Source organism: Sinocyclocheilus anshuiensis, unplaced genomic scaffold (genome assembly GCF_001515605.1).
Source record: "Sinocyclocheilus anshuiensis isolate Anshui unplaced genomic scaffold, SAMN03320099.WGS_v1.1 scaffold2210, whole genome shotgun sequence".
In the NCBI taxonomy this organism is placed as follows: Eukaryota; Metazoa; Chordata; class Actinopteri; order Cypriniformes; family Cyprinidae; genus Sinocyclocheilus; species Sinocyclocheilus anshuiensis.
The window spans coordinates 61,497-81,947 of NW_015558698.1; the positions used below are offsets into that span (position 1 = coordinate 61,497).

Here is a 20,451-nt window from a genome sequence, read left to right on the forward strand (position 1 = left end):
CGATTGGATTCATCTGAAAGAAGAAAGTCATATACACCTAGGATGCTTTGAGGGTGAGTAAAAACATGGACTAATTTTCATTTTTGGAGTGCACCTGTTGCTAATTTCATTAACACCAAAGCAGCTGAAACTCATTAACAACCCCTTCTGCAACTTTAGATCAATATCCCAGGAGTTTAAGAACATGTACTTTTTAAAATAAGTGAATTAAATATTGTTGTCTCCTCTTTTTCTGTTCCTGCATATGTGAATCTCACAGTGTCAAACTGGAGTTCTCAACCAATCATGGTCGCTCCTGGTCTCTCCTGCACACAGAGTGTCTTCCTGAACTGTGTGCCGGATCACATCTGCCTCACAGCAGCATCTACTCCTCAGAGAACTACAGCGGGTCAGTCACTGCATCTGTCGGACGCTTTCATAAATCCGTGTTGTCTGTTCTGTTAACAGTGTGGTTTATTCTCTGTGTTCCTGTAGTTGGACGAGGATCACGATTCCTCTGCCCAACTCCGCGCTCACAGACAGCACTCGCTTCCGCTGGAGACAGACCGCTGTGGGAAGCAGCAACATGTGGGCGATTGACAATGGTAAGACATACAGGTCATATTTACTGATAGATGTCGACACATTATAGTCAAACCCATGGAGCGTGATCAGCAGATTAGACAGTGATTTTGAGCCAATAAATCATGATCAGGGACGATGATGATTATATGGTTGTTGTTGTTCCAGTGTATATCGGTCCGTCCTGTTTGCGTTTCTGCTCCGGTAGAGGACACTGTTCACGCACGGGCTGCAAGTATGAACGTCTTTAAGTCAGAACTGCAGCAAAACACTCTTTACACTGTGAAAACAGCAACATCTTACTGGTTCTGGAAAATGTTTTTTTTTTTTTTTTCATATTTCTTTAGGTGTGACCATGGTTTCAGCGGTCCGGCGTGTGAGCTGGCATCTCAGACCTTCCCTGCGTTTCTGTCCGAGAGTTTCTCCAGCGTGAGGCTGTCGTCCTATCACAGCTTCTCCTCACTGCGGGGGGCAGAGGTCAGCTTCGCCTGTGGGGTTTTGGCCAGCGGAAAAGCCCTGGTCTTCAACAGGGACAGTAGAAGACACATTGTTACGACCCCCCTGGACAGTTCACAAGCCAGGTACACACACACACACACACATGTTTTTATGTTGTATGGGGACTCTCCATAGGCGTAATGGTGTTTTTTACTGTACATACTGTATTTTCAGTCCCCTAGCCCTAAACCTCTCACACAAAGCTACAGGCATTTTTACATTCTTAATAGAACATTCTTTAGTATACTTTTAGTGCTATTTTAATTATGAGGACTCAGGAAATGTCCTCATAAAACACGTTTATGTTGTTATATCAGTATAATACCCATGTCATTATACAAATGTGTGTCCTCCTAAATCACATAAACATGCACACATATATGTGCCATTGGTTCGGCTGACCGTTTGACTCAGACATTTGCATTTTATTGGGGCCTTTTGATATTAGAAGTGTAAAGATCGTGATTCTTTCATTTTTATCACTTTTATTTATCACTTCAGTCAGAAAGGTACTATTTTTCATATATTCGTGTCATCTTGACTCCTCTGATAGCATTACTTCAATACAAGCCCCAGGTCATGTTTCTTTCTCTCCTGCAGGTATCTTCAGTTCACGCTGAGGCTGGGCAGTCGCAGCACGTCGAGCTCCTGTCCCGCTCCAGACCAGCCGGGTGAAGGAGTGCTGCTGCATTACTCCTCAGATAACGGCATCACCTGGACGCTGCTGCAGCATTACGCTTATCAGGGCTTCCATGAGCCCAGGTACACCGTCCTGAACACACACACCACTGCTGGACTTTACTGCGGTCATGTGGAGCGGCATGGCATATCTGACTTCTGCAGCAAGCACATAAGTTAAAGGGGCCAGATGATGGGATTTACATTTACATTTAGTCATTTCAAGTCATGTGGAGCAGCATGGCAAGTTTTCCCTTTGTCTTTGGAGTGTTACAAGCTGTTTGTGCAAATATAAGATTGGTAAATTCACAAAGATTAAAGTCTCAAACCCAAAGAGATATTCTTTCTAAAAGTTAAGACTCATTCACGCCTTCCTAAAACGCCTCATTTAAACATGCTCCCACATATCTACATCACTGTGTGCCCAAATGTTTACGCAAAGAAAGAAGGCGTACCTTTTATTCTCACTGAAGTATTGTTGTCATGGAGACACTGTGTGTTTCCAAATATGGTAAGGGGCGTAACATTTCGTCACATGCTTGAGGTATTCACCCAATCACAACGCACTGGATAGCTGGCCAATCAGAGCACACCTCGCTTTTCAAACGATGAGCTTTGTAAAAATCGATGCGTTTCAGAAAGGCAGGGCAGAGAGGAGCAACAATAATGTACAGTATGTGGACAATAATGTGTAGCGTCGTCATATGACCCCTTTAATATACAGTATGTTGTGTGATCAGCTCGTCTGCTATTTTTGATGGTTACTGAATTGACTCTTTCTAGGATCGTTTCTGTGGAGCTTCCTCCTGGGGCCCGTAAATTCGGGGTCCAGTTCCGCTGGTGGCAGCCGTACCATTCGGGCCACGGGCAGGACGTCTGGGCTCTGGATGAGATCAGCATGACCTCCATCCTCTTCAACATCATCAGCCTGGACTTCAGTAACGTGTTAGACGTGACTCAGAGCCTGGGCTTCTATCTGGGGAACGTGCAGCCGTACTGCCAACACGACTGGACCCTCAGGTACCTGCCTCATCTTCACCACAGTACCATTCATTATTAGTTAAGACTTCAATCAGCAGCCATTGAAGCATCAATGTGAAATATAGGCATTACTGACATCTCAGTACAGAGACAGAAGAACTATATCATGATGTCTGTCCTTACAGTGGTTGGAAGTGACGTGATGAGATTTTTGAGCTTAAACAGGGAGCTGCTAGAAAGTCACTTTATGACGCTTTATATTTATGATGCTTAACCGAAGTTAACCATATGAACATCAGGTAAAAGACCCTAACCGATTGATCGGTTGAACATCACTGCATTTGTGCTTCACTCCTTTCATGATTTTTCTGGGATTTAAGAATTTGGAGAACATCTAATCCATACTATAAAAGCTACTCTAATGGAACTGAATGACCTTTTAATGTACAATAAAACATTTCTAATTACTATTCATGAGCTCAGACGTCACAACCCACCCAACTACAGTCTCACTTGACACCAGCTCTCCAAGAACAAAAAAGCACAAAAATAGCTTTGTTTCAGATCCCGAAGTTCATCACCATTTGCCATACCAGCAAAGAGACAGAAAATTGCTTTTGTATTCAATGGAAAAGCAAACCGAATATTTCTGCAATTAATAATGCATTGAAATCCAAACAGCATCAGCATTTCCCTTCGGGCTCCGTCTGAAATGAAAGTGTAAACCACAATGATGTAAATATTTGCTCAGTTTTTCAGGCGATCACGGTTCGTCCTCCAGTATCCGCTATGTGGAAACACAATCCATGCAGATCGGCGCGTCCTACATGATCCAGTTCTCGCTGGTCATGGGCTGCGGACGCGACCCTTCTCCTCACATCGACACTCAGGTCCGGCTGGAGTTCTCCACCAATCACGGCTTGACTTGGCATCTCGTCAAAGAGGTGAGAAAACCAAAAATATTCACTAATGCTTCTTGTTTTCACCAAGAGAAAAGTACCTAAATGCACCATAGTGTGACCATGTTTTTGGATTATGATGTAAATACCATGCTAATGATTGAGTACCACGGTATACATTCAAGTACTGACAGTATCACCATCTGATACTGCCTCTGGGTCTTCACTCAGAACCTTCCGCACTTCTTGTAAGGATTGTAGAAGCAATCTAAAGCACTGCACATGTTGTCAGATTATACAGTAGATGATTCCTTGTGCTGTGATTCCTCTGGTCTCCACTGTGAGGTTAACTGCTGTTTCTGGTGGTTTGTGGGTAACAGGCCTGTCTCCCCGGTATGCCGAGCTGCTCTGAGTTCACTGCGTCCAGCGTCTACCATCCGTCTGAGTTCACAGACTGGAGACGCATCACGCTTCCACTGCCGTACAAAACCTGGTGAGACACAAACGCTGCACACAGATTCACCGACTGCAGTGCACTGGACTCTCCTGTGCTACAGGAGCAAGACATCTGATTATTAAATGTGACATTTTTAAAAGTGAATATGTATACATTTGACTCCTTTTATAACTAGAAAACTACTTCCATAAAGCGATGTTTAAAGTCTTATAGTCATATTATATTACAAACAATACATGGCAAATGTGTCAAGAGGATAAACACCAAAGGCATTTTCTCACGACCTGTTTTGCTCATATTTGCAGCAGTATTTCTGATTGTAGGGTGGAAATGGTCATATTTGAGCAGTGTTCATGCATCTTCATCGACTGCTATGCATTTGCAGTGTTTTCTCGTCTCACTCTGGTTTCATGCTGTTTTCTGGCTGTAGGTCGAGTGCGACACGCTTCCGATGGATCCAGAATCACTATCAGGAGCAGGACGAGTGGGCTCTGGATGACGTTTACATTGGGCAGCAGTGTCCTCAGATGTGCCGTGGACACGGATGGTGCGACCACGGTCACTGCAGGTCAGTCACTGTCACTTACTGGAGCGACCGATTCGCATTTTCAAACTTTTTCAAAATAACTTTTATTTTGTATGCGATTAATCGCGATTAATCGTTTGACGGCACTAATTTCAACTTCATTTTGCATTTTATCATCACATTAAATGTATATTTTAATTTACATTTTTATTTTACATATTCATTAAAACATAATTTAGTATTTATCATTATTTTGAACCCTTTAGAGAATCCCTATAGTGCTAAGAGAAACATGAATGTTTGTGAATATGTAGTGCTTTAGTCTGGTGCTTCCATCTCAATAATTTCAATGCTATTGGTTGAAAAATATTTATGATGGAGCACAAATAGTTAGATATGCTAGATCAAATTACAGTGGTGCTAGTAACAGTGAAGCGTTTATGTGAGGTTTTAGCTAATTAATATGGAATCATTTAGTGTTTTATGTGATGCATTCCACTTTTATGTTCTTTGTCAGATTGATTCTTACGGTGGATGATCAGTGTGTGCTGAACGCGGTTTGAGACGCTGACTGTGAGCCCTTCATGGGCGGCTCAGGGTCAGATGTATGTGACGGCTCAAGGCGAGCGGGGATGATTTGTTGGGCAGAGATGTACTTCACTGACTTCACCAAACCACGGTGAGAACAGCGCAGAACAACTCAGTCAATAATGCTCTGTTTGTTTAAGATTTTTACTTTATTAAAAATGAGGAATTCCAGGATCAAACTACATGTAATACATCCAAACAATTCTTTCTCTGTTTATTTTTTTTTGCCTGGAGTCGTTTGAAAGATAATGAGCAGGCATTACGCAACGCCCAACCCCAGCTCTTTAATGCAATAAACACAGCTGGCAAAAGAAAAGGCCTATTTAAACTAAGGATACATTCATGCAGAACAAGTTCTGCTGTTTATAACAAGTGTGCAGAATGGAAGTAGAAATGAACTCAGGGTTCCTGAGATGCGTTTTTAAAAGCTGAGCATCTTTTCAAAGAGCAGTGCAGTGGAATATAATAACACATTCTGTGTGACCCGGCCATAACAATGATTTCAATACTGCAGCTAGTTATTTTATCGAACCATCTGATATATGTGACCCTGGACCACATAAGGCTCATAAGGGTCAATTTTTTTAAACTGAGATGAGCTGAGATACAACTATTTGAAAATCTGGAATCTGAGGGTGCAAAAAAAACAATCTAAATGCACAGTCACTTTATTGTTTGTGCACTCTAGTTTTTGTTGTCACCTTCATGTAAATCTTCAGGAATACATTTTTGTTCAAAGGACCTTGAACTTTGCCTTTCGTTTGGTGTGCAGATTTTTTGCCTTTGCTTTTTGTATGTTTCTCTATTCACTGAATCTACACACCCAATTATAAACATATTCTTTTTATTTTACTTGATTGGCACATCATTTTTTTCATATTTCTACAGTGTAGACAGCGCAGTAACGTTGTTCTGTTTCTCCTTCAGCTGAACATCGGCTGTGAGTCGGTCTTCAGTGCGTCTGCACCCGTGCTGCTCCAGTACTCTCATGACGCGGGCCGCACATGGGCTCTGGTGCGGGAGGGCTGTTACCCAGCATCCCCTGGGGCCGCGAGCTGCGAGGGCAGCAGACGTGAACTCAGAGAGCCCACTGTGTACCACACGGGAGACTACGAGCGCTGGACCAGAGTCACCGTCGTATTGCCACGGATCGTAGCCGCCAGGTAACTGGACCCTGGGATTGTTCTGAGAACAGGGTCCGAACGTGGATTCATACTGTCAGCGACATGGGGATATTTCTAAAGAACAGTTATTTAAAATATTTTTCGTAAGATTTTCGAAATGCTTTATAGGCATTTCTTTATGCCGCAGGCAAATATCCCAGGGGTTGATTTTTTTGGTAACACATTACAATACGGTGGCAGTAATATGCATTAATTCATGCTTAACTAATGCACAGATAATCATGAATTAATGTGTAACTCATGAAGAACTAAACCATTTATTAATAATTACTGCATCAGCAACAGAGGAAAATTCTATATGATTCATAGATTAAATAATCAATAAATTGTTATTAGTCAAATGTGTCATAATGTGTTAATTCCCTAATAACATAATTATAATAACCAATAGTGTACATTCATATGTTAATTACCACCACAATGGGTCGAAACCATGCATTTCAACTGTCAGGTGTCTGCTTTAATTAATCATTAGCTAATGATTTGCAAAGATATAATTATGTTATGACTATACTTGTTGAGGCACATGACTAACTAACTAATTCAAAATCCATAACCCACAATGACATATTACTTCATTAGTTAATAGTTGTGTGCCTCAACAAGTAAAGTCATAACATAATGATACCTTTGCAAATCATTAGCTAATGATTAGTTAAAGCAGACAACTGGAAGTTTAAGTACATAGCTTTGACCACTGTGCTAATTAACATGTGAATTCATTAGTTAATATAATATGTTATTAGGGAACTAATACATTATGACAAATTTAACTAATAACATTTTATTTATTACTTAATCTATTAATCATATAGAATATTCATTAGTTGCTGATGTAGGAATCATTAATAAATGGTTTAGTTATTCATGAGTTATACATTAACTCGTGATTATCTGTGCATTAGTTAAGCATGAACTAATGCACATTTGTGCAGCCGTATTGTAAAGTTTTACCTTTTTTCTCAAGGTAATGATTATGATAATGATTATAGCCTAGTTTTGGTGAGCTCATGCGTGTGATCTCTATATTCCCGTGTAATTTTCAGCAAGACGCGCTTCCGCTGGTTCCAGGAGACCAGTGTCTATCGGGACGCCCCTGCGTTTGCGCTGGATGGCGTCTACATCTCTGAGCCCTGTCCCAATCACTGAGGCGGTCACGGAGACTGCATCTCAGGCGTCTGCTTCTGCGATATGGGATACACAGGTAACACTCACATGTTGAATGTCTCTTTGTCTCTATTTTGGTGAGGCACCACCAGTGTTGGGGAAAGATACTTTTAAAAGTAATGCATTACAATATTGCATTACTCCCTAAAAAAGTAACTAATTACGTTACTTAGTTACTTTTTATAGAAAAAATGTGTTATGTTACTTTTGAGTTACTTTTTAAATCTGGGCAGGGCTTGCTTGTTTGTTTTTAATATAAAAAAGGTCTAATTTTGGCAAATGTAAAAGCCCTTTCACACCAAAAGTGAAATGAATACACCTCGGGCTGAAGAAAATGTAAATTCAGAGGGCCCAGCTCAAACAAATTGCATACAGAATATGACGAAATATGAAGAAAGTTCAATATTATTCTGCAATAACAAAAATAATTTTCATTTTGTGTCATTTTTGCTTATTAGTATGGTTGAATTGGATCTTCGAATGTCAAGAGCAATGACATTGTTTAATAAAATGGGATTAAATACATAAATGATATTGTCTTATTTAACATATTTAATTATTGCAGCTTTGTATAATATTCTGAGTTTGCATTTGACTGTTTTTATTGATTGTGAGGAACACTGAATGTGTTTGTGTGCAGTGAGATGAGTAAACACATGTTGATATTTAGTCTAGAACTACAGTAAGATCATGTTCACACACAACACTTTGCACTTACTCCTGATTTCTGTCACCACGGCAACACCAGAGCTGTCACTCAACACATGGAAACAAAGTAACTATGCTACTTATTTGAAAAAGTAGCTCAGATATTTCCTTCTAAATTAAAACGTAATATGTTACTTTACTAGTTATTTGAAAAAAGTAATCTGATTACATAACTCGCGTTACTTGTAATGCATCCCCCCCAACACTGGGCACCACTATATGTGATGTTATAGATTGTTTTCATGTTCATGTATGTTTGGTTATGTTTGTGTTTGCGGCGGTCAGTGGAGGTGGACCAGTCCAGCTGTGTCCCGTCTGCTCCGAGTCCCACTGAACTGGTGGAGGATTTCGAGGGGAAGCTGAGCCCGCTGTGGCAGAGCCTGAGCGGAGGACAGATCGGTGACGGCTGCGGGAGCATCAGCGAAGGGAATGCTCTGTACTTCAGCAGCCTGGGCAGACGAGAGGCTCGCACCACGCCGCTGGACACCACCCACACCCGGTCAGTGCCACGACACTGCTGGACTCTCGCAAACAGTGAAGCTTTAGACATTCACGTGACACCAACCGTGTGTTACAAGTTCACTGCTTGTGTTTGTTTTCTCCCTAACTCATATAGAACACTCTGTTGTCTTCTGTTTTCTTCTTCCGTACAGTTTGGTTCAGTTCTACATTCGTATCGGAGGGAAAAACATGGGCTCCACCTGCACTCGTCCCCGCTCCCGAAACGAAGGTGAATGTTGTGGACTTCAGTAACTGCTGATCTGCAGTACATTGAAAAAAAAATCTACTGTAAAATTTACAGTAAAAAACTGGCAGCCAGAATTTTACTGTAAAAAATACGGTAGCAACATTTTAGGTTTTACGGATTCAGCTTCATAAGTTTCAAATGAAACTTAATTTCATTAACTGATATAATGTTAATATACTGTACCAACCTATTAAAGTACTGAAATCTGTTTAGTACGTTTGTAGTACACTGATAACCACTAAAAGCAGGTGGTGGTGAGAAAGTCACATGATGAACCAAAGCTCATCACAAATAGTTTTTCCACAAGGTGAGAAAGAAAATACTAATACACACTCACTGGCCACTTTATTAGGTACACCTTGCTAGTACAGGGTTGGACCCCCTTTTTTTCCTTCAGAACTGCCTTAATTCTTCGTGGCACAGATTCAACAAGGTGTTGGAAACATTCCTCAGAGATTTTGGTCCATATTGACATGATAGCATCACGCAGTTGCTGCAGATTTGTCGGCTGCACATCCATGATGCGAATCTCCTGTTCCGTTAATATACTGTACCAACCTATTAAAGTACTGAAATCTGTTTAGTACGTTTGTAGTACACTGATAACCACTAAAAGCAGGTGGTGGTGAGAAAGTCACATGATGAACCAAAGCTCATCACAAATAGTTTTTCCACAAGGTGAGAAAGAAAATACTAATACACACTCACTGGCCACTTTATTAGGTACACCTTGCTAGTACATAAAGTAGGACCGAAAAAACTAAGAAGAAACAGTTATTTCAACAACAAAAAATATATAATATGTATATAGTAAGGGAACTTACCGTTAACCAATTAATAGGTTTTTACTGTAGCATTTTTAGTCTTTTACCGTTAAAATCACAATCATTTTTTACAGTGTAGGTCACATGGACTGGACTGGAATATTGTCATCCTTTTTATGTCCTTTGATGTCTATGTAAATCACATCAGCTTGAGCAGCTGGATGAGACGATCATGTACCAAAAATACTGCAGCTTGTGCCTTTTTCTCATTTTCTCAGTAATTCAGCAATTATTCCTTGCTTATGTTTGACAGGTGTGATTGTCCAGTTTTCCATAAACAATGGTGTTCAGTGGCAGCCCCTACGAGAGCTGGACTTTGGCTCGTTCCTGGAGCCTCAGGTGGTGACGATCGAGCTCCCGCCCGCGGCTAAGACGCCTCACACTGTGTTCCGCTGGTGGCAGCCGCAGCAGGGTGAGAACAGACCAGCGTCATGTGATGAACTTACTGAAGGTGTTGTGATGCAGTGCCTGACAGGAGACATGTGTTCCTCTTTCTCAGGTAAACACTCGGCCCAGTGGGGTCTGGATAACGTTCTGATCGGAATGAATGACAGCGCTAGGAGTGGGTTCTTCGACACGTTTGATGGCACGTCTCCATTGAGACACAACTGGTATCGAGTCGTAGGTGGAGAGGTGACAGCAGACTGTCTGAGCCCAGACTCAGTGCTGAACTTCAACTCTGAGGTCATGGACAGTGAGTTAATCGCCAACACACCCATAACCTCATGTTCATCACAAACATTTATATGTGCATTTTCATCTGGAAAATGAGCTGTTTGCTCATCTGCAATATGTTGCTACAACATTTTATGATGTGTGTGATGTCGAAGGAGTCTGAATTGGCTCCTTTGAACATGTTTATCAGATGCGTGTACACAATAATGTATTTAAATTCAGAATTTAGATAACGTAAATTGACTGTGTACAAAGGGTGGCACAATACTAAGTTGCTCAGGCTTCATTAAGGGGCAGTTTGTATTTGTATTTACAGCGGTGGCCAAAATGATTAGAACACTAGAATTTTCACCAGCTAAGTCAGTTACTCATTTCTATCTTTTGCTGTAGTGTATCAGCAGGAAATATCAGTTTACATTTCCAAACATTCATTTGGCCATTAACTGTAATAATGCAGTGAGATATATGTTAGTGCTGCACACAGAGATGTGATTTGATCATCATCAGTCTGTCTGGAGTCACATGAAGAAACAGAACAAACTGAGACAGACTCAATCCAGAAGAACTGTGTCTCCGAGACGCTTCAAGAAACCTCCTGCAAAGCTACAGTGCTGTTAAAAGTTGTAGGCACTTGTGTAAACTGGAGTTCTCCACAGACTGCGGGAGACACTGGACGCTCATCACGCCCGAGTGTGTGCCTCCGGCCATCGGCTGCTCCGGATACATGCAGCGGTCCGTGTTCAGCGCTCCACAGTTCCTGCAGTGGAGGAGAGTCACCGTCTACCTGCCCAGCGCTGCCATGTAGGACCCGCTCCGACTCTTCACACAGAGGATCCTGTGACTGTGTCTCAGATGATTTATACATGCATAGTCTCACACTAAGGGCCAGATTTACTAAACGGCAAATTAGCGTTAGAGCGCAGTTCCATAAAAGCGCAGATGGGAGGGAAATTCTGTGGGTGATTTACTAACAATGTGCACATTATAGAACACAGATGCAGCAGATAATTTCCATAATAACCAGCTCGATCTACCAAGAGCAGCACAAATTACCGCCTGCTTTAAGACATGCTTTTTTTGGGTGTTAAATAAAGGCACAAATACCAGGAATTTGACGAGTGCAAATGTCAGTAAATCACGTTGCATGATTAATTTTAATACTCTCCTCCCTAAAGGGAAACTCATACAAATGCATATTCAATAAGGCCAGGCGCAAAAATAACTGCGTCCACACCTTTTCATCGCTAATGTTTCACTGCGTGTCTTTATTAAATCCTGACAATAATTCAGCATGGGTTTCATCAAGAATGTTCTATGGTTTTAATGGCATTTTTCAGTTCAAGTGTGAAATAAGGTGTGTAGTAAACATAACTTGATGAGACTTTGTTGTAAACATAAATTGCACACACACTCCAAACTTATTGAAAAAACGGACATAACTGCTTCCAAATTTCTGTTTTTAGTATAGGTGTGTGTAGTTTACGTTGTAGAGTAAAGCATCTAAGTATCATGAACTTATGTTTACCACAGACCTTGTTTTACTCATAAACAAAAAAAAACATTATACAACTTCATAGGAAAATCTCGAAGGAATCTTCTGAGTTTTGGCATCACAGCTGTGTAAGTTTGTATGTTTGAATGTTGTTCCCGATCCTGTAGTTCACCCAGAACACGGTTCCGCTGGATCCAGCCTCTCTTGGCTCCTGGAGCTGATGGCTGGGCGCTGGATAATGTGCTGCTGACGCCCGGCTGCCCGTGGATGTGCTCGGGTCATGGACTGTGTGACAACGGACACTGTGTGTGAGTGTGGACTCCAGCTGCTTTAGCTCCTGATAGCTTCATATTCCTCACATGCTCCTCAGCGATCCTGCAGGCAATTTACGTTGTAGAGTAAAGCATCTAAGTATCATGAACTTATGTTTACCACAGACCTTGTTTTACTCATAAACAAAACAAAACATTATACAACTTCATAGGAAAATCTCGAAGGAATCTTCTGAGTTTTGGCATCACAGCTGTGTGAGTTTGTTGCTTTGCCGTCCGTTCTGAAGGAAGATTTCAATGAGAACCTGAGGGCTGATGTCTGGCCGGAGGTGTACGGCGCAGAGAGAGGCACGCTGAGCGGAGAGCCTCTGAAATCAGGAACGGCCCTCATCTTTAAAGGAGTGAGTATTGCAGTCAAACAGCTGGGATCTTCCAGTGGAGAATTTCTGCACTGCATTATGCATTGAATCCTCCATCGTCACAGCAGTTAAGGACCACTAGTTTCCAGCATTTCACGAACAGAGTAAAGGTTATGTGTATTTGGCTCCGAGCCCAGAGTACCCCCCCCACAGGTTAGGATAGGGTTAGTTGTAAGGGTGGAGATGGGGAGGTGGAGGGATGCTGGAAAACTGTCAAGGAACAGACGTAGATCTGCTGTGTATACACACCTCTTATCTTGTTAATTATGTTGATTACTGATTGTGCTCCTTTTGTGTTAATTAGGTTAATTATCTGAACGTGCTCCTCCTGAACTTTGTTAATAAAACATCATTTATTTAATGAGTAACACATTATTTAAACAGTCCGCTTTAGACATTCTACTAACTATAAGTATCTTTGCAACTCTGTCAACTAGCAGTCATTAGTAGACTGTCTGCCTCATATCTGCTCACACTTTATTTTGAGGGACATTCTACTGACTATTAAAGTCACTTTGCAAGCATATTACAACTTATTCTACTAAACCTAACAGTCTGATAATGCTCTAAAGAGAGCTAGTTGACAGAGTTGCAAAGTTATAGTTAGTAGAATGTCTAAAGTGGGCTATCGAAATAAAGTGTTAACATTTCATGTAATTACATGTTGGTTTTGCAAGTATGACTGCATAATAAACTTTCATAGAACTTTTCTGTAATGGAGTTTTATGAGTAAATGAAAAGAGATCAGTTTTCTCTCTTTTGTGTGTTCCTGCAGGAGGGACTGCGCATGCTGGTCTCAGCAGATCTAGACTGCACAAACACCATGTACATCCAGTTCTCATTCAAGTTCATAACGAAGGGTGAGTCTGGCGTGAAGCGTGCTTTATCTCCAGCTTTCCTGCTTGTCTTCTGTGGGCTGATGGGAATGAACGCACTGGTTGTAAACACAGTATTTCTGTGTGTTTTACTCGCAGGTGTACCTGAGCGCTCTCACTCCGTGCTGCTGCAGTATTCAGTGAATGGAGGGATCAGCTGGCTGCTTATAGATGAGTTTTATTTCCCCACTTCCACAGACACACTGTTTGTTCACATGTCTTTGCCTCCCAGCGCACAGACCAACTCTACACGCTTCAGACTGTGGCAGCCGTACAACAGTGGTAAGAAAACACAGTCATTCAAACTTACCTCACTCAACCACAAATACATCACCAGTATAACGAGACGAGTTTGTGTTGTTCCATTATTGGAAAGTGAGAACCATGACAGGATAATTGGCTCTGTGAGAAGAATTGTAATGCATAAAGGCTGGCATACACTACACAACATTTGCCCAGATTTTTGCACCGATTTACAGACTGGATACATAGTCAATGCTAGTAGTTGAAAGTCAAACCCAGTCTGCAGATTTGAGTTGACAGATTTCATAGAAAATTGCATAGTGTATGATGGTCACAGACACCGATTCTCTGATTCCATCCAGTTGGAAATCAAACATGTTTTATATTTTGAGCTGATTTTGGAAGACATATTGTTTTAATGTGTTGCACGTATCCTTGCAATAAGGCACGTTGAGTCTGGTATTTTATGATGCTCAGTTTCCTCTGTAACTGTTTACAAAGTCGTCATTGTTATAATTGTTACACTTGTCATTCTTCAAACCCTCAGGGAAGAAGGAAGAGGTGTGGGTGATTGATGACCTGATCATAGACGGCAACACCATCAATAGCTTGCCGGTTATATTAGACAGCTTTGAGGGAGGACCTCAGGAGGGGAGCTGGCTGTTTTATCCTGGAGGAAACACTGGATTCTACTGCCCCTATCAGAGGGCAGGACTGTGAGTATCTGCATAGTGTTCACCTCACATCAGCACGCCATGTTCAAGCATATAAACCATAGTCAGCTCGTGCCTCTGGATTTAAGCAGAATCAGCCGAGCTTCTGTCATCCAAACTCAACAGGATTCTGCATGTTCAGCCGCTGAGCCTCCAGCTCTTGATGTTGATGTTTAAAAATTTATTTTTTAATTTTTTTTAGTGCTGTCAAATGATTAATCGCGATTAATCACATCCAAAATAATAAATAATAAAAAAATATATATAAATTATATTAATATAAATATAGATGTGTAAATACATGTAAATATTTTCAAAATATATACATGCATGTGTGTGTATTTATATATACATAATAAATATACACAGAACACACACACATATATTATGCAAACAAAAACTTTTATTTTGTATGTGCGACAGCACTAATATATATACATATATATTAAAAAAAAAAAAATTTTCCCCAAGTAAGGGTCAGCGAGAGCCGCTTGTGTGTTTTTACGGTTCACTGCTGTGTGTTGGGTGTGTGACGGTGTTTCTGTGCTCTCAGCTCAGTGCGGTTCCGCTGGTATCAGGGGTTTTATTCAGGCGGCGCGGCTCCGCCCACATGGGCCCTGGACAGCGTGTACATCGGCCCTCAGTGCCAGAACATGTGTAACGGCCACGGCGTGTGTGTGCGCGGCACTCACTGCAGCTGCGATCCGGGTTACTCTGGTCCCGACTGCTCCGTTCCAGACGTGCCAAACCTGGATTTCCTGAAGGAGGATTTCGAAGGTACAGAAGCAAACAGATGTTTACAGTATGCTGTTATCTGACATGATATTTCATAGTCATCATATTTCAAACATTAAAGTGGCTGCAAAAAGTGTTTGGACACACTTAAGTCACACCGAAAATGTCTGTTCTAGTAAAAAAGTAATATATTTAAAATACATTTCATAGTAAGTATAGTTCAAATCTACTAATATATCTACTGACATATCGTTTGAGACTTACTGATATATAAATTATAATTAAACTTTATTTGGAGTTCTACTTGTGCATAATGCGCAAGCCTATAATGTGTTTGAATGTCACTATTGATGAGGATGAGGAAAATTATGTGAGTGGTGCTCAGTGGTTTTGAACCTTAGGATGCTCTTCAGCAGTCACCTGAACGTTGTGTCTTAAACAGAGAAAATTAATAACAACTGGCTCTTCCAAGATTTTTATCACAAGAAACTACTTTGACACAAGAAGCAACAAGACATTTAGTTGATGTTTTCTCTTTCTGCAGCGTTGGACTGCGTAGCCCTGCTCTCATGAAAGCTTGTTGGTGCAATACATATTACACACAGGATTGTGCAATATACTTTCTACTGCTTATTTATTTATCTGTTTTTGCCGCTATGTCGAGCTGATTGTTGTGTGTTACTCTTTATTCTGTGTTTTGCATTCTGCTTGTTGTGTGTTACTTTTACCATAAAGGAGTTGCACTGGCTTTCGTTGTACAGCTGTGCAGTGACATGAAAGGCATTCTGATTCTGCTCCTCATAACTGTACAGTAAACAGGAAGCATCTTCATGGTGATTGACTAGAGCAGATTCATTGGGATTTGTCTGTGTATAAAAATTGTCCATTTTATTGATTGTGTCACATAGGTGGGGTTTTGGAGTCTGAATACTTCAAGTTGATGAGTGGAGGAAAGCCTTCCAGAAAGTGTGGCATCACCACCAGCGGGAACCACCTGTTCTTCAGTGAGGACGGTTTGCGAATGCTGGAGACATTAGATCTGGATTTGTCTAACGCTAGGTATTCCACAAACACACCAGATGGTTCACTGTGAAAGATGCCTTTCACGTCATTAGTAATGTTGGAGATGTGTGTGTCCTGCTCAGGTTTATCCAGTTCTTCCTGAGGCTGGGCTGCGGTAAAGCGGCTCCTGACCCGCGCTCCCAGCCGGTGCTCCTGCAGTTCTCCGTGGATGGAGGTCTGAACTGGGCTCTCCTGCAGGAGTTCCTCTACAGCAACAGCAGTAACCAGGCTCACCTGGTGGCCCTGGAGATCCCTCTCCGAGCGCGAACCTCAGCCACACGCCTGCGCTGGTGGCAGCCGTCTGAGAACGGACACTTCCACAGCCCCTGGGTTATTGATAAAGTAAAGAGCTGCTTCACCAAGACACGCGTGACATTACTGCAATACACTCATTAACACTGTATTAAATATTCGGTCATAAACATTTTGAAAACAGTGCCTTGCAAAGGCAATTCAAAACCATTAAGCAATTTTCCCCTTTTTACTCCATTATTAAAGCTGTTATATACGCTGTATATATCTATATTTTAACTCTACTGAAACTCATTATTTGATTATACTTTATTTTGATAGTTTACTTTAGACATTCTACAAACTAGAAGTAACTTTGCAACTACGTCAACTAACTCTCATTAGAGTATTAGTAGACTGTTAGGTTAGGGTTAGTAGAATAAATTGACATGTTCTTACAAAGTTACTTATAGGTAGCAGAATGTCTAAAGTGGACCATCAAAATGAAGTGTTAACAGTTATTTTTATTGTGAAACTGTTTTATATCCCAAAATGATAATCTAGTAGTGATGACTGGGTACGGTAAGTACATACTAGCTTCATATATCATTCAGTTGCCATTTTGGTAGATTTCATCAGTAGATTTGATCCATGTTGTTCAGGTTAGCTGCATGAATGCCACAGGCTTTGGACTGGGCCACACTGGGACATGTTTGAGTCCAGTCTTCATTTGTCCATTCATGTTTAGGATCAATGTCCCACTGAAAGTTTTAGTACTGTTTCTGCTGGAACAGATTATCTTGCAGTATCTTTTGCACGTCTCACTAACCCTATTTACGTCTGGCACTAAGATGAGTTCTTAGAGGTCCAATCATAAGTTGTCAGCCAAGATGCTTTACATTTCGACTTGGTTTTAACATTTTACCCGGTCGGTTACAGTTAAATCCAGTGAAATTCAGGCTGCATTCCTCAAAAGCATCATGAGCTAAGTTGATTGTAGAGACCACTGGTGTCAACAGTTCTACGACCTATTTTTGCAAGGCACTGTTTATACAGCCAGTGAACATGTACATTTTGGCTGTTGTGCTGGTTTTGGATCTGTATGTAGAGTGGATATGTGAACTCTGTTGCTCTGCTGTGATCGGTGTGTGTGTGTGCAGTTGGTTGTGGGCGGCAGTGCCAGCGGTTGGGGGCCGCTGGAGGACGACTTTTCCTCCACAAATGGACGATCTTGGCTGCTGCACCCCGGCGGCACGCGGATGCCAGTGTGCGGCTCTGATGGTGAAGCTTTCGCCTTCATCGAGAAGTCAAACACGCGTTACGGCATCACCACCGACATCAGTCTGGGCCCAGATGCCTTCATCCAGTTTGATTTCTCTGCCTCCTGCTCCGTCACCTCCTCCTGCTACAGTACGTCTCCTGACATGAGCGTGCGCTTCTGTCTGTGTCATGAATAGAAGGGCTTTCCTCTGACGGCTGTTCATGTGTCCGCAGTGGTGGAGCTGGAGTACTCTTTGGATCTAGGTCTCACGTGGCTGCCGCTGGTCAAGGATTGTTTACCCACAAATCCAGATTGTTCTTCATACACACTGCAGAGATTACTGGTGTCAGATACTTACAACAAGTGGGGCAGAGTTACATTACCCATACCACACTATGCCAGGTAAGCACCCACCCACACTATTTTCCCGTTTATCACTGTAAAGCTGCTTTAACAAAATCTGTATGACATGAGACTTGACTTGACACCAGCATGTAAATCAAGTAAGGAATAATTGACGACAAGGCATTAAATTATTGAAAAATAATGCAGAGGAGGTAATGCTGTTACACCTCAGGTGTGCATTATTTTTCAATAATTCAAAGGACTGGAGTCAATTATTCCACTTATACCACTGTTACAACTCCTCAAGTCATTGTTCAGATAGTACTCATTTCTTACGCTTTTGGTCCCAAGCCTCGTCCCTTCTAAATTCAATGCATCATTTTAGAGTTAATATCATCTCTCTATGGTGTTTGACAGCAGCGTCACTACTAATAGCGAAACTGTAAGTTTATCTGCTTCAAGAACAGCAACGTTACCACCTCCATACTGTGCAATGTCATTTATCTTTTCAGTTGCAAACAATACTACTGAAAAATTCATTTGCAGGGTAGGGCTGACAACAAGGTGCATGTGCTTGCAGAGAGCGAGAGCAGGATAAAGAAAGTGTGCTTTGCATGGATAATAAAAGGTCATTTACTTGGGAAAACATGGAAATTGTAATTTTTAACCCTTTTTGGTCATATTTGTTTGCTGTGTTCAGTGTCTTTGGTTCTTTTTGGTTGTTTTGCTATTGTAGGCTGTGAATAACCTTTGAAATAACTGAAATTATATGGCGAAGTGATTTGGAAGTGCAATGCGGTCAACAGACCGGGAACTACTTCATAGCTGCTCGTTTCCTGGAAAATAATTGCACACATTAGAATATCCATCAACCAATCAGAATCAATCATTCAACAGCCCATGGTATAATGACTTCTAAGAATTGAAAGGTTTTTCGTTGTCTTTTGTGGCAAATGCACAGGTCCACAGCCACGCGCTTCCGCTGGTTCCAGCCGGCGCCATTTGATAAGCAGCAGACGTGGGCTCTGGATAACCTGTACATCGGTGACGGCTGTCCCGAGATGTGCTCCGGCCGCGGCCACTGCAGACAGAGCTCTTGTGTGTAAGTCACTCTCACCTTCACCAGGTAATACCTGCTGTAAATATTTCCTGCTCCTCACGGCTCTTGTCTTTCAGATGTGACCCTGAGTGGGGCGGTGAGTTCTGCAATGAGCCGTTGGTCTCTCTGCCCGCTCAGCTGAAGGACAGTTTCAGTCGAGCTCCGGCGCTCAATCACTGGCACCTGCTGACCGGCAGCAAGATCAGCAGCGTCTGTGGAGCCGTGGCCTCAGGATCAGCACTGCACTTCAGCGGGGTAAAACCGTCAGTCCTTCAGTCTCTGTTTCAGTCTGAGGAGTTCTTGAGATGCTCACATTCACAGTGATTCACAGTCTTTAAATTACACTACTGCAGCATGAAATCACAATATCATGAAGTCAAAATAAACCAAATTCATAAGTATTCCAGCTCCCAGAGTTAATACTGAGGATGACCTTTGGCAAAGAGCTTATTTTCCTGAAGATTGTGTCCCAGGAGTCTTAGGATTGCAGCTTGTTTTCCTCTAAGGCTTTTTTTATAGTTGGCCCATCTATTTTTCATTCTCTCTTTATGAGTTTCCCATCCCTGCTGTCTTTCACCGTAGGGATGCTGTTCTCACTGCGATGTGAGCTTAAGAATGAGGCACAAAAGCTCAATTTTAATTTCATCAGACCGTGAAATCTTCCTGCAGTTAGCTGTCTCTCAACTGCCTCTAAGCAAACTCCATCTCAAATATCATGAGTTTATTCAGCAAAACCTTTCCATGAAAATCATTTGTTGAAGCAAAATCTGTCTCTGTCTAGCTTTCTGTCCACCTACCTGTCTGTTGTAGTAATGTTTCAGGATAATGACAGTATTGCTACAGTGCTGTTTGTGTAAATGAGGGTAGTTTTGAATGAATCAGAGTATCACGTGTCATTGCTGTTGTTTGTCTAATGGCCAGAGCTGCTCTCGTCAGCTGGTGACGGTGGATTTGAATCTGACCAGTGCTGAATTCATCCAGTTCTACTTCATGTACGGCTGTATGATCGCACCCAGCAACCGTAATCAGGGCGTTCTGCTGGAGTTCAGTGTGAACGCGGGGATCAGCTGGAATCTGCTGACCGAGATCTTCTACGACCAGTACAGCAAGCCTGAGTGAGTCTCTCTGCTAGCACTGTGATCTTCTTGATTTGAACCACTCCAATAACCATTCTTACAATTCCCAGATCGACCTTGTGCTCCATGCACTT

The 20,451-nt window shown here is 41.8% G+C and overlaps 1 protein-coding gene across 1 annotated transcript in view; it reads left to right on the forward strand.

The window, feature by feature from the left end:
• LOC107681433 (reelin-like) overlaps window positions 1-20,451 on the forward strand; it is a 112,127-nt gene that overhangs the window by 59,411 nt on the left and 32,265 nt on the right. The window contains 30 exon segments of the mRNA XM_016477736.1: window positions 260-388; window positions 475-584; window positions 730-796; window positions 909-1,142; window positions 1,660-1,821; window positions 2,521-2,757; window positions 3,470-3,662; window positions 3,998-4,110; window positions 4,505-4,642; window positions 5,118-5,157; window positions 6,116-6,351; window positions 7,419-7,576; window positions 8,533-8,746; window positions 8,901-8,977; window positions 10,073-10,231; window positions 10,319-10,567; window positions 11,073-11,295; window positions 12,154-12,292; window positions 12,510-12,659; window positions 13,453-13,537; window positions 13,652-13,834; window positions 14,343-14,511; window positions 15,050-15,285; window positions 16,152-16,302; window positions 16,389-16,647; window positions 17,697-17,946; window positions 18,031-18,199; window positions 19,104-19,244; window positions 19,319-19,496; window positions 20,163-20,356. Of these exon segments, the coding sequence (XP_016333222.1) occupies window positions 260-388; window positions 475-584; window positions 730-796; window positions 909-1,142; window positions 1,660-1,821; window positions 2,521-2,757; window positions 3,470-3,662; window positions 3,998-4,110; window positions 4,505-4,642; window positions 5,118-5,157; window positions 6,116-6,351; window positions 7,419-7,576; window positions 8,533-8,746; window positions 8,901-8,977; window positions 10,073-10,231; window positions 10,319-10,567; window positions 11,073-11,295; window positions 12,154-12,292; window positions 12,510-12,659; window positions 13,453-13,537; window positions 13,652-13,834; window positions 14,343-14,511; window positions 15,050-15,285; window positions 16,152-16,302; window positions 16,389-16,647; window positions 17,697-17,946; window positions 18,031-18,199; window positions 19,104-19,244; window positions 19,319-19,496; window positions 20,163-20,356 (5,043 nt within the window).